At 34.2% G+C, this 12,645-nt stretch overlaps 1 protein-coding gene across 1 annotated transcript in view; it reads right to left on the bottom strand.

The window, feature by feature from the left end:
• LOC136804935 (mucin-19-like) overlaps positions 1–10,819 on the bottom strand; it is a 45,926-nt gene extending 35,107 nt beyond the window's left edge. The window contains 20 exon segments of the mRNA XM_067061467.1: positions 105–298; positions 549–669; positions 885–1,780; positions 2,009–2,249; positions 2,513–3,041; positions 3,234–3,550; positions 3,849–3,893; positions 4,361–4,534; positions 4,813–5,019; positions 5,293–5,394; positions 6,028–6,132; positions 6,717–6,812; positions 7,109–7,201; positions 7,393–7,492; positions 7,694–7,737; positions 8,112–8,267; positions 8,981–9,157; positions 9,775–9,828; positions 10,025–10,077; positions 10,624–10,819. Of these exon segments, the coding sequence (XP_066917568.1) occupies positions 105–298; positions 549–669; positions 885–1,780; positions 2,009–2,249; positions 2,513–3,041; positions 3,234–3,550; positions 3,849–3,893; positions 4,361–4,534; positions 4,813–5,019; positions 5,293–5,394; positions 6,028–6,132; positions 6,717–6,812; positions 7,109–7,201; positions 7,393–7,492; positions 7,694–7,737; positions 8,112–8,267; positions 8,981–9,157; positions 9,775–9,828; positions 10,025–10,077; positions 10,624–10,700 (3,781 nt within the window). The 5' untranslated portion in view covers positions 10,701–10,819.
• Between the last annotated feature and the right edge of the window lie 1,826 nt (positions 10,820–12,645).

Here is a 12,645-nt window from a genome sequence, read left to right as displayed (position 1 = left end):
CCAAATTCGCCAAATTTAATCCCCGCCAAAATTTATCAACTTAAGGTATGAACTCAGTGCTTTTTATCTTTTACTGTAAAACTTCTGAAAGAAGAAGTATCTACCTTCACAATTATCTTTGGTGCAGACGAATTCACCACCCATACATGTGCACGTGTTACAATCTTCCTTTCTCGTTTGTCCAAATGAATATAACATGCCGTTGTGTGTGCAAGGACATTCTTGTTTGGCTACACACTCATGCTTGTTGTTCTCATAAAAACCATCAGGACAATAACAACCTTCGATGCAACCACGGCTGGAAACAAGAATGAGTTGAGATTATGGACAAATGTGTCAAGTACTCTTCCGCTGGTCAAACGATTTCTAGGGGTAATATGGAGACTAGTCCTAACATCTTTAAGCGAGAATCCCAACAAGTAAATCAATAAACACGAACTTTTTCAGAAAATTGTCTTCAAAGATCAGTCTCTAAACGGTGACTTGTTGGAGATGGGGGCCTTGTTTTGACATCTTTACATATTGTGGATGTACGTAATACACCTTACCTTTGACAAGTTTCAGTGCTGTTCATCGAGAAATCTTGGCACGTAGCTGGACATCTCAAGTTGTGGCCAGTTTTGTCGGTGTTACATTGTCTCAACACTTTGTTGCCAGAACATTGCAGCACTGAAAAAAAGGTAGAAATGAAGAATGTGTTTGTTTTAAACTTTAGGGATTTGCACAAGTTGATGTTATTTTAGATGATGTTGATTGGAAATATTGAAAAACTTGATATGAAAATTAACAGAAGACAAGGAAGGAAAATATCATTGGTAATTCGAGAAAACGGATGTGATGTGGATATTGAAATGAATGTATGATGTTAAGGAAAGAATACTTACTACAATCTTCAGTTCTTTCCCTCCATCCGTCAATGGGAACACCTTTATCCATACAAGCTTTGGCGTAAGCTGCTACAATGTTACAATAACATTTCTGGCATTTACATCCATCATCTTTACAGATCTTGTAATGACTTGATGGCGGTACAACTGAATGACAGGCTTTGAATGGACCTTCTGGATCTTTAATCAAAGAGCATGAACTCTCAGCATATGACTCATATTGTCGGAAAACGTTACAGGGTGCTTCAGTAGTATCCCATCCTGTAGTGTGACACACACTTGGATCTTGTGAGACATCTTTATCACTGTAAATCCATGATTCGGTGAAAGGAATAACTCTGGTTTCTGTAGCATCTGAACGTGTGTGGAAGTCGTCCTCTTTGTTGAAGTTGTAGGTACCACACAAACCACACGTTTGGTTTTGATAATCAGAGCTGACAGAAATGTAGATGTTTTCACCGGTCCATTGGATTCGCATATCCTTACGTCGGTAATGAACGTAAACGCTTTCCTCGCTTACGTATTCCACTAAGAGGTCTTTGTTCAGGTAGAATTTCTGGTCTTCTCCGTTGATAATGACGGAAGGTAAACGGCGTCCGTTCTTAAGTGACGATCCCAAAGCGACACGTGTGTTGATAGACGTCAAGTTGACCAAGATATTACGGATGCAGGAGATACCAAGGTCGTCATTCTTGCAATCTGTATTCTTGGTGATGATCTCAAATTCCTTTGGTGAGTTGCCGTAATGACAATGGTCCACCAATACGTAACTACATTTTCCGAACATATCATAACGTTTGCCGTCGAAGGTCTTGATGTGCGGGTCCCCGTAAACAGTACAGGTGGCTGCATATGCCTTCTTTTCACATTTCCATAGACCACCGTTACAAGTACTAAGATGAGAGAAAATGATTGGCGAGTTTTATTTAATTGTTGAATTTTGAAAATCTCTATCATCTTCATTACTGAGATATAAAAAAGTACCTATAAAAGAGAGTTCAAACTTAACAAAATTTTTGAAAAGGAAAAGGTATCTTCTAGAAATGACATATAGATCAAAGGTATTGACTTTACACAAGAGACTCAACTACTGTTAAGATGAGAATCAAAACACTCCTTACCAGTCTTCGACGTCTCCTCTTCTCAAACTCAAATGAGCATAATGTACACCATCCCAATAACAAGAACATTGCTCTCTTTTCACACATCGTTCGTACTCCTTATCGAAGTACATGTCCGGTGGACAATTACAACCGTCAACACAATCGGACGGGCATTTCGTCATGGACATCATGTTGTCACATGTCTTTGGACATGCACTTCCACAATCGTAATACTGCATGTTACTTTTACATGTGATTGCTGAAACGAGGTTGAATAGACGTGAAGTTAAATTTGGTTGGAAGAATTGGTAAAAATAAATCAGTGCAATAAAAGTTCCGAGAGTTCTACTTCTCATTTCTTTTGAAAAGTATTTTAAAGAGTCTTTAAAATTGATTGATAAATTGGCCCTGTTAGCACGCAATTTGTCAATATATTGAGAACAAAAACGTTTTAGCAAGGTCTGTTTCGTTCTTCAAGTTTTCAAAAGTGAAGAGTGTGTCGATAAAATAAAAATTACTTACGACAAAGATCAGGTTTTCTCCACGAAACTTCTACTCCGTAGTTGTGACAGACACGTGCGTAAAGCGAAAGCGCGTTACACAAACATTCATCACCACGTAAGTCAAAATTACAATTCACCATATCTTGCATGCAAATAATCTTGTACTGATCTGGTGGAATCTTTGAATGGCATGGTTTGAAAGCATCTGTATTGATGATGTCACACTTGGTTTCAGCATATTGGTAAACCAATTCCGCATTGTCTTGTGGATTGTAAAATAAGTCAGACATTTTGAGTTTCTCTTTGCATGTTCCAGCATCTGTTTGATAAAGGGCGGCAAACTTTTGCGGTGTTGCTCTTTTGGTATGTGTGTAATCGATGAGATCTGTGCTAATGTCACCATCCATGTTTCCACAAAGACCAGATATGTCATGGTTGTGTTTGCTGTCTGGTGAGAATGTCTCTGGCAATGTGATGGAGATATCTTCCTTTCCATCAAATTTGATGACAGCCCCTTCAGCTGTGACCACCATTACGTAACGACCAGCCTGGTAGAAGAATCAATCAAGATAATGAACATTCATTGCCTATTTTGTCTATTCATTAAGAATAAGCATTTTTCTACGTTGACTTTTGGTGTCACCATCAAAACTGCAAGTCCTGATTTCTTTAAGTTATACAAGCACAAATAACCTTTAGTTTCAAAGCGAATCAACAACAGTTTTACCAAAGAGACATACCTCGGAGATTCTTGGAACACCTTCATATGGTAATTGCACCATCTTTTTATCACCGTTTCCATCTTTAATCTGAACAATAAACATATCACCGATCTTTTGACCAAGTTCAACAGTTTTCCCATCAGCCACTACGGTCACTCTTCGTTTGACGGTGGTATTGTAGTTAATGGTGGGGTCATTATGAACGATGATGTCGAATTTGGATGATGGATCGCTATCGTGAACCAAATAATATGAACATCCAGTCAAAAGATTGTAGTTTAATCCATCGAATGTGTTATAATGAACTTTACCACGGACGTAACACGTCTTGTTCACTGCAAAAAAAGGAAATGATTTCTCAATTATCTGTATCTGTGATGACGAGTTGGGTGTAACAGTGTTACAAACCTCTCGAGATAATTCATACGACGATACAATAAAATCTCCATAATCCGAAATTTCAATAATTCGAGCAGAATAGTGTTTCCCGTACGTGTTCGAGTTATGGAGACTCTACTGTATTAAACTTAATTTTCATAATCATATATAATTCTCAATTACTTTGAGTTAATTTTGATACCCTGAAGAGAGGCTTTGCAAATCGATCCGTTTTTCGATTAATTTTTTACTTACATGGTAAGAGCAATGCAGTGGTGTTCATTAATCCAGAGATGGAATCTAAAAATGAAAACAAAAGAATGTTGAAGGTTTTGGCTTTTACGACGGAAAAAAATTTCATTGAAGTAGTTGAAAGGTTACATTAATTGTAATTAAGACTTTTGAAAGTTACTTTAATTGGCTTCAAAACCAACACTTTCAATAATTTCAAAAATAAGCGAACAAGATCGCAAAAGAAGATTGAAAAATTCAGAATATTTCAAAGCTGAAAATATTTTCACGAAAAAGTATGTAACTTATCTGATTTTTCTACGCAAAACATTTTTTAAACGACAACTATGGGTAGGAGCTTTTCTCAAGATTTGGAAAACAATGTTACATAATTGCAATGTATGTGATATTACGTCGCTTTCACAAGATATGATTGGTTACAAGTGATGGATTAATGTAGGACAAAAAGCAGAAAGTTATAACTTCATGAGGTCGTTGCAGTGGTGCATATGATGAGTAAAGTAACTTTTCCTTACTGTGTCTGGCTTCACAATCAGCCATGCTGTCATAGTTATTTCTGTTACCAAGGCAACCACTGAATGAGAATTCGACGCATTTCTTAACGGATTTGTCGTAACCATATTTGGTTTGTGGTGCACAGTTTGTTGAATCGTAAATTTGTTCACAGAGATTGTTTGTCTGTTGCTCGTCTGTAGAAAAAAAATAAAGAAAATATCAAGGTGAGATTTCGGCTCTCATGGGATTAATACAATAGTTTATTTAATAACAAGGAATTTTTTTTTAATTTAGTATTTTCAGTTCAATTTTTGATGCTTCTTAATCATAATCAGATATTTGTATAAAGCCTGTGAAGTTGTAAAGGTATATTATTCTTCATTACCTAAATTATAGGTGGCATGAAATTAATGATTAACTCTCGATCGAAAGGTATTACGATATTTATAAGGAAATCAATGCATTCACTTACTACAAAAGTGATAACAAGTGGCTTTAGTGTAATTGTGGAATGGTCTGATTTCACTGCAATGACTGCTCAGATCTTTCAAATAGTTGACACAATAATCTCGTTCTTTTTGTGTTGTGAAGCCGTTGAAACGTGTGGCTGGATCTCTCAAGACATCTTCAACAGTTGAAAGACAGACTCCCTTGTTGATCACCATTTCAGCGCTGTCCTCTGTAAATGGAAGATTGCGAATGTCAAGAATTCGTGATGTATTAGTTATAAAGAATGAAGGTTTTGCCTTATAATGAAACAGATTGGGAGGGGTGAAAAATCCATGAAATGTAAGCAAAGTCTTATAATTATCTTAACGGGGTTTTGTCCGGAAGTAAGGCTTTTTTTTACTCCAATTAAGGATGAAGAATAAAGACTTCAGATTCTTATCAAAACTATGTGATTATGAAAAAAGCTTTGAATTTCTTCCAATTTAGAATATGTATTCGCTACCTTCATCACAGTTGGCTCCCTTCCATCCAGGTTGACATACACATTTGATGGTATCTTGTTCTGAAGCACAATATCCTCCAATGCCACAGTTCTCACAGATTGCTAAACAAAAAAAGTTGACAAATATTTGATTTCAAGTTAAATTTGACGCTCTCTAATTTGATTTTCATTGAAAAGGGGAGCGTATAGAATACACGTTTTTTTTAATAAGAACAAACTATATAAGAACATAAGGCTTCGATGGCCAAAACATTAAGAACAACTTAAGAACTTTTTGAGGCTTCACGGACTCTAAAACACCCAATTCCTTATATATAGGAAGATGGACAAAAATGCTCAAAAATGGCGAAAATTAGAACATGTTAAAAATATTTTTAGGCTTAAAACTCAAAATGTTAAGAACGTCTGAAGGCTTCAAAGATTTTGGATGTTCTTATTAAAAAAATGTGTAGGAGAGCGTCCTTTATCATTGTCAATGACTTGAAATTTAATCAAATTGGAGCGTATCGAATAATGGAAAGTCAAATTAGAGAGCTTTGACTGTATTCGTACGAGTCTATCTTGTTTACTAGAGATTTAGAAACTTTTTTTTTGATACACGAAGCTTGGTATTTGTATTTCAAAATATCCAATGAAAATTAAAACAGAAAAATGAAGCGTAAATGAAAAGTAAATTGAAATTATCCGACCATATGGAGCGACGCAGTGATGTAGCAGATAAAATGAACTACTTACATTTTCCACAATGAGGATCGAGTTGTCGAAGGTAGGTGATTGGACATTTACATTTATTGCCTTCTTCGCAGACACCTCCGTTCAAACAAAAATCGTCACAATAGTCTGAATGTTAAAGAGAAGGTAGAAATTGAGGATTAGTTCAGGAGTTTCTCCAGTACTTACATCCTTAAGGGAACTTATTTGGGCGGGAACTAATTTTGGCAGATTTGGCGAATTTAGACAAAATTTGCTAAAATTAGTTCCCGCCAAAATTAAATATTTTGCTCACTCGTCAAAATAAGTTCCCGCCAAAATTTAAGTTTTCGTTTTCTTGCTTGATTAATAACCCCTGAAATTCATCAAAATTGCTCAAAATAAGACAAAATAGAACAGATTTACGCAGTCATTCGCAAAAATTAGTTCCCACCAAAACTAAAAGTCTTTATGATTTTTGCTGAACGCCAAAATTAGTCCCCGCCAATTAAGTTCCCTTAAGGTACTTTTATTTTACCATCTTATTTGCTGAATTGACATTGCTAACACATATTTGAAGACTTTAAAGTTTGTCTGTTTATGCAACTCTCGCATATTCAACAAGAAGCCTTAAATAGAAACTAGTAAGATACAGAATCCAAATTATTTTTTGACGTATCAAACTGTATTTCTTCTAATACTATTTATGAAATAATAGAGAAAGCACAACTTACTTCTAGAGCAAGTTCTTCCCATGAATCCGTCAGGACATTTGCACGAATCACCATCCAAACATGTTCCATTGTTCAAACATGGATCTTTGCAAAATGCTGTATAAGAAGAAGAGGATGCATTATTCTAGAAGATCTAGAGAAAATATTGATATCATTGTAACCAAACCAATCACTTCCGACAATTTTGGGTATATTGATATTTTTCAGAATATAAAGCTTAGGCGAGAATCGCGATTTCAATACTTCCACTTTGTTTCATTTTTCGATTTGAGAGGGGTTAAGTGACTTTCAGGTTATCATTTCAGCCTTTTTGGATCATTTTTTAGCTTTAAGATCCGTTTTTTTTGCTATGTTCAACCATATAAAGATTAGGGAGAGTATCAAAACATTACGTGTTTCACAAGTTTGACCAGTATATTTGGAAGTACATTGACATTTGCCATCCACGCATTGACCGTCATTGAGACAGGGTGGATTACAAGCGACTAAAAAATAGAAACGGAACATTTGATAATAGCTCTGTTATATTGTATTCAACCCGAGATAGTACCATTCGCTGAAAATGAATCGTGAACGTTCAAACTTCACTTGGAGTAGTCTTGAGGTATTTAAAGTCAAAAACCAATCTAAACTCTTTACATTACTTTTGGAAGTCATTTTAAATAAATATACTGACCGCTTTCACACTTGGCACCAGTGAATCCTGATGGGCAGATACATTTTCCATCAGAGCACATTCCTCCATTTTGACAGTCAAAGTCATATTTGCAAGCTGCAAATGCAAGCAAATCAGAAAAATTTAAAATCGCATTCGATTTGAATACATTTTTGAAAATTCAGGCTAGATTTGACCTTAAAATTGTCACTTTCGATTTCATTAAGATTTTTGCTACTTTATTAAGAATCTTGCCGTTAAAGTATGAAATTGTTCTTATAAAAAAATCTGATTAAGACTTATGATTGAAGACCAACTTACCTGCGCTAGCTTCTCTTTTGACTTCACGCTTTTCGTAAAGTTCTCCTAAAGAAAACAATAAGGCGTCAACATTCTTTGTGAAACTGTTTCATAAATGTCATAGTAACAAGCAAAACGTTCGAAAACAAAAAAGGTGTGAAAATAACAATAGAAACGTGAAAACAAGAAAAACAAAAGAACATGATATGCTGTTGCTAGGGAACAAGATAAAAGAATAGTTTTTTTGATAAATTTTTAAAAAATTTGATCATTATATTGCCTAAAATTGGCATACAAAAGATTTACGTGGGAAAAGATTCACTTAGTTCGTCTAATCAAGCATAATGATAGCCGAGTTCATTGACATTTCAAAATGGAAAGATCAGTATCGAATGCCAAAATAGGATTCAAGTTATTATTAAATGAAATCGTTTTCTTACCGCAAGCTTCTTCACATTCTTCTTTGGTTTCATAACCGGAACCACATGAACGTTGTCCTTCTTTTATTTTACATTCTCCGTCCATTGGATCGTAATGAAAATGTTTGACCATCTCTTCTGGACATTTTGATGGATCGAAAATATTACTACATTGTTCTGAAAAGGAAGATAAAGAGAATTAATTAGACCAAAATACGACAAATAAAACCTTTCTTCAATATCTTTTTTTCGGATGGTAAGGCGATTAGACAAGGTCAAATTTGAGGCCAAATAGCTAAATAGGTCAGTCGTTTGACAAAAAAGATCAAAGTAAAGTTTTGACTAAAACTTAGTTTAAACCAAAAATCAGTAAATTCTGATAAAAAAATAAATCAAATCAAGGGATACAAAGAATTTGAAGGAGGACATGGATAAAATTAAAAATCGAGCATAAATTTTATGGAATTGAAAATACATTTGAGTAGATTAGACCAGTGGCGTGGTGGGAAAATTTCTCTGGGGTGGCCACGGCAAATATGGCGCCCTTTTTAAAGACTTTTTTGTTTTTGGCGCGCCCCTCTCTATAAAAAAGGGAGTGTGTGAGCGAAGCGAGCTAGAAAATTTTTGTGGTGATAAGGGGCGCCATTTTTGTTTTTTCATTTGTCAATCTTTCGATATGGGCGCCTGAAAAAAATCCTTCTTGGCGCCCCTTATTTTTGGTCGCCCCTTCTCAAAAGGGCTCCGCTGGGGGGGCCTGGCCCCCTGGCCCCCCTGCCACCACGCCACTGGATTAGACATAGACAATACCGTTTGATCAAACTCAGGAACAAAGATTTTTCATGATATGATTGAAAATACAATAATAGACAAATGAGGAAAAAATCAGTTACCTTCTGGGCAAATGAATCTGCAGAAATCTTGCGCAGTGCATGGTTTGCCCAATTCACATAAATCTCTAAGAACGGTATCTTTCAAAAGATTTCTACATCCGCTCTTGATGTTGGTATCATTAAGAGCTGATTCTAAGTTATTTCGACAAACACCGCTGTGGAACGGTTGATTACAACCTGAAAGTCAGATATGAAAATTTTATGAATAAATCCAGAAAAGGAACCTTAGGTCCTTAAGGAAATATTCTTGATTTTCAATAATTTTGGTAATTAAAAAAGTATCTCAAAAATGAATTATCAAGGCGTCTTCATGATATAATTAGGAAAAAATATTGTCTTTCCTGTAGAATAGAGCACAAAGAGGATAAGTGTCAGATAGTTCAACATACTTTAATCGGATTAACTTTCGCGAGATTAAATTTCGCGACTTTGCGAGTTTTTGCCATTTTCGCGAAATTTAGTCTCGCGAAAACGCGTGAGATTGTTGACTCACGAAATTAAATCAACGTGAAATTTCTTAAATCTCTTTTTCGGTGGAGGAACCAGTCAAAACTCTTCATTTGTGGCAAAAAAATGGCCATTTTCAGCTATTTATAGGCTCATTCGCGAAATGAAATGAAATAAAATCAACACTGACTCGCGGAATTTAATCCAGAAAATTTTGCGATTTTTTTGCTTCGCGAAATTTAATCTAACAAAATTTAATCCCGATTAAAGTACAACAATAAGGTGAACGAAGTTCTTCAAATCTATCCAAACAGAAAAATACAACTTTATTATGATAGACAACTTACGTTGTTTATTAGGAATACGATTTGGTTTATTTTGCTTGCGTTCTTTCAAGGCATCTGTAAAGAAAATAAGAAGATTTTTTGAATGGAATGATGAGTTTCCAGAATCGTAGGCGACTTGAGCTAATACTAACCAGCATTAAAGATCGACTGTTTGGGAAACGAAAAATAGTTACAAAATACAAAAGGTTTCACAAGCATCCTAAATCCTTAAAGGATCATTCAAGAAGAGAGGGGTGCATAAATCACGTACCTTGCAACGCACTTTCTGTGTGTTTTTCAAAAGATGCGGGGTTGAATTCCAAACTAAAATAAGAAAAATTATGGAATTCTTTTGAAACACTTTTGAACGGGATTTTAAATAATTTAATGTTACAATGGGGCTGACACAACACAAAATAGAAAAGGACTATCAAACGATTGAAAGCATCATAGTGGTATCAGTAGACGTGGATTACACGATTTTTTATTATAATGTCTTAATTTTGGCTGAGTAAAAAAATTCTACAGCTTATTTTTTTGGACTATTTCAAGCTTAAAATGTTCTTATTGCCATTCTTGAAATTAACGCACTCAAATGTACAAAATCACATTGGGTTATAAAAAGTGGGTCCTCAAGTCAAACAAGTCAGTCAAATTTGAATTAAAAAAGCAAAAAAATTATTGCAAATGCGAAAATTTCAAATAATTTTGAGCGAGTATAGCCAATCTCTACACTTCTAAGGGTGGTCATGTCCCTATTTCACCCCCTAAATTTCAGCAGGAATGTTCTTATAAACTGGGTTCTAATAAAAAAATGTGCATTCCAACAAGTATTCTGAAAAAGCGAGAAATTCAAGAAACTGTAATTACCTGGTAGATTCAACAGCATACGAATAAAATGTGAAAATGACTATAGTTGCCAAGAAGGCTTCTTTCAGCCTTGTCATGGCTATCATAACAAAATAAAAACCACTGAAAATTCAAAATCTAAATTCAAATGAAAATATTGGAAATTTTTATAAAAATTTCTTCTTTTTTTTCAGTTCTTGTGTGTGCTGTCCGCTGGGGGAACAGTCTGAAAAATGGTTCACCAAAATCAAGGTTTAGATTTTATACGACGTTCAGGTGGCAAAATTAGATGATATTAGATTAACATAAATTTGTGAAAACACTAACGCAGTATGAAAAGAAATACTTTTGTAAGGTGTGCAATTTTTACCATGGTTATTTTTTGATACCTGTTTCAAAGCGGTTTCCAGGTCAATCGTTTATGAAGAACAATTTTTCTTCTTCCTGTGGTACTTTATTAAAAATAATTATTAGAAATTAAATTTTACTTTACATAATTTAAAGTAAAAACCCTAAGAGCTCTTAGTATAAAGTTTGTCATGAATAGTTTTAAAGCGCAGCGAATTCATTGTTTGATTGTCCAAAGTATATAAAATTTTAAGATCGAGATATTTATAAACCTTTATATTAGTTCTTATAAAAAGTGTTGAAAATTTAAAATGATATAAATTTCGAAATTTTTGTTGTGCATCTTTTCAGTAGCATTCTGAACAAAATACAAAAGATAAAGGCTTCTGTTTTTCTATATCCTGTCAAAATCACTAAGAGACCAAAAGACAAAAGTAACAAAACTATTTAAAAGTTGTGAAATTTTGAAATCTTATAAACTTTTGATCAAATTTTTTAATTTTCATTGATTTATTTTTTTCTTCCGTCTGGCTCGAATTTTTTTCTTCCTTCACGATTTCAAATCGTGATAAATCTTCAGAGGTCTGGAACTAAGTCTAGTGAATGGAGTAAATTCTAGAATTTTCATTACGTAAATTGAAAATGAAGTTCAGACCTATATAGTGAAATTTTATACAATGTCATTTTAAAGAGGGCGTTATTTTATTAGAAGTGATGCTTGAAAGAATATTTCCATGAACTCACAAAAATGATGAAAATTCTTATTCGCAATTCATCACCAGAAAAAAATATTTTCTGAAAATATATAAATATATAAATAGATAAATTTTAATATTTAAACATCTAAAAGCATACGAAGTGAACATTTCTTTAACGCGTCACATCCCTGTCTCAACCAACCGAAAAGTTTATACTGTAACATGCCGGGATAAAATGGATGGGCTGAAAGCCATCGAGAATAGAAATAGCATATTATTTTTTATGTTTGGGGATTTTAAATTATGTTTTTTACAGCTTTAAAACTCCAGGCGAATATTATAATATCATTTAGAGTTCAATTTACTTTACTAAAATTCGAGGAATGGATTTTTAAAGCGATTTTCAACATGGCTTTGAGGGTTTTACAAGATCTATAGCGCTGAGGGGATGAGGGTTCACATTAGTCTTTAAAAAATGTACCTTGCAATGTTAGAAAATGAAACTAAAATCAAATTAAATCAAAATAAACTTTTGGGGTCTGAATTTAAACCCTCCACTGAATTTTCAAACCGTAAATTTTTCCTTAATATTTCCCATTAGATCGCTTGGAAGGGCTTTCTTTATTCTGAGAATAAAAAGAATTAAGTGATTGGGCTTTTTCTACTAAAAATCCGTTAATTGGGGGGGGGGCGGGTATGAATGATATATTAATTTTCCATTGAACTTCCCCTTGACCCTTGACATTTGTATTTGTTACCCCTTGTACACAAGCATCAAATCAAGAAAGAAAGGAATACAATGTATTATTTCTCCTCAAATTAGAAAGGGTTGAATATATAGGAGAGGATATCGATACAAATTACGAGTTGATCAGTTAACCAGGAAAATCAGCTAGTGGTTCGTCCTTCCTATTCGAGGTTTTATGATTGAGAAAAAAAAATTTCAATTTTGCATAACTTATCTGAGAACGAGTTCAGAGCGATAAATACATTTACA

This window comes from Clytia hemisphaerica, unplaced genomic scaffold (genome assembly GCF_902728285.1).
Source record: "Clytia hemisphaerica strain Z4C2 unplaced genomic scaffold, Clytia hemisphaerica genome assembly, whole genome shotgun sequence".
Lineage (NCBI taxonomy): Eukaryota > Metazoa > Cnidaria > Hydrozoa > Leptothecata > Clytiidae > Clytia > Clytia hemisphaerica.
This window is presented reverse-complemented; position numbering and strand designations above follow the sequence as displayed.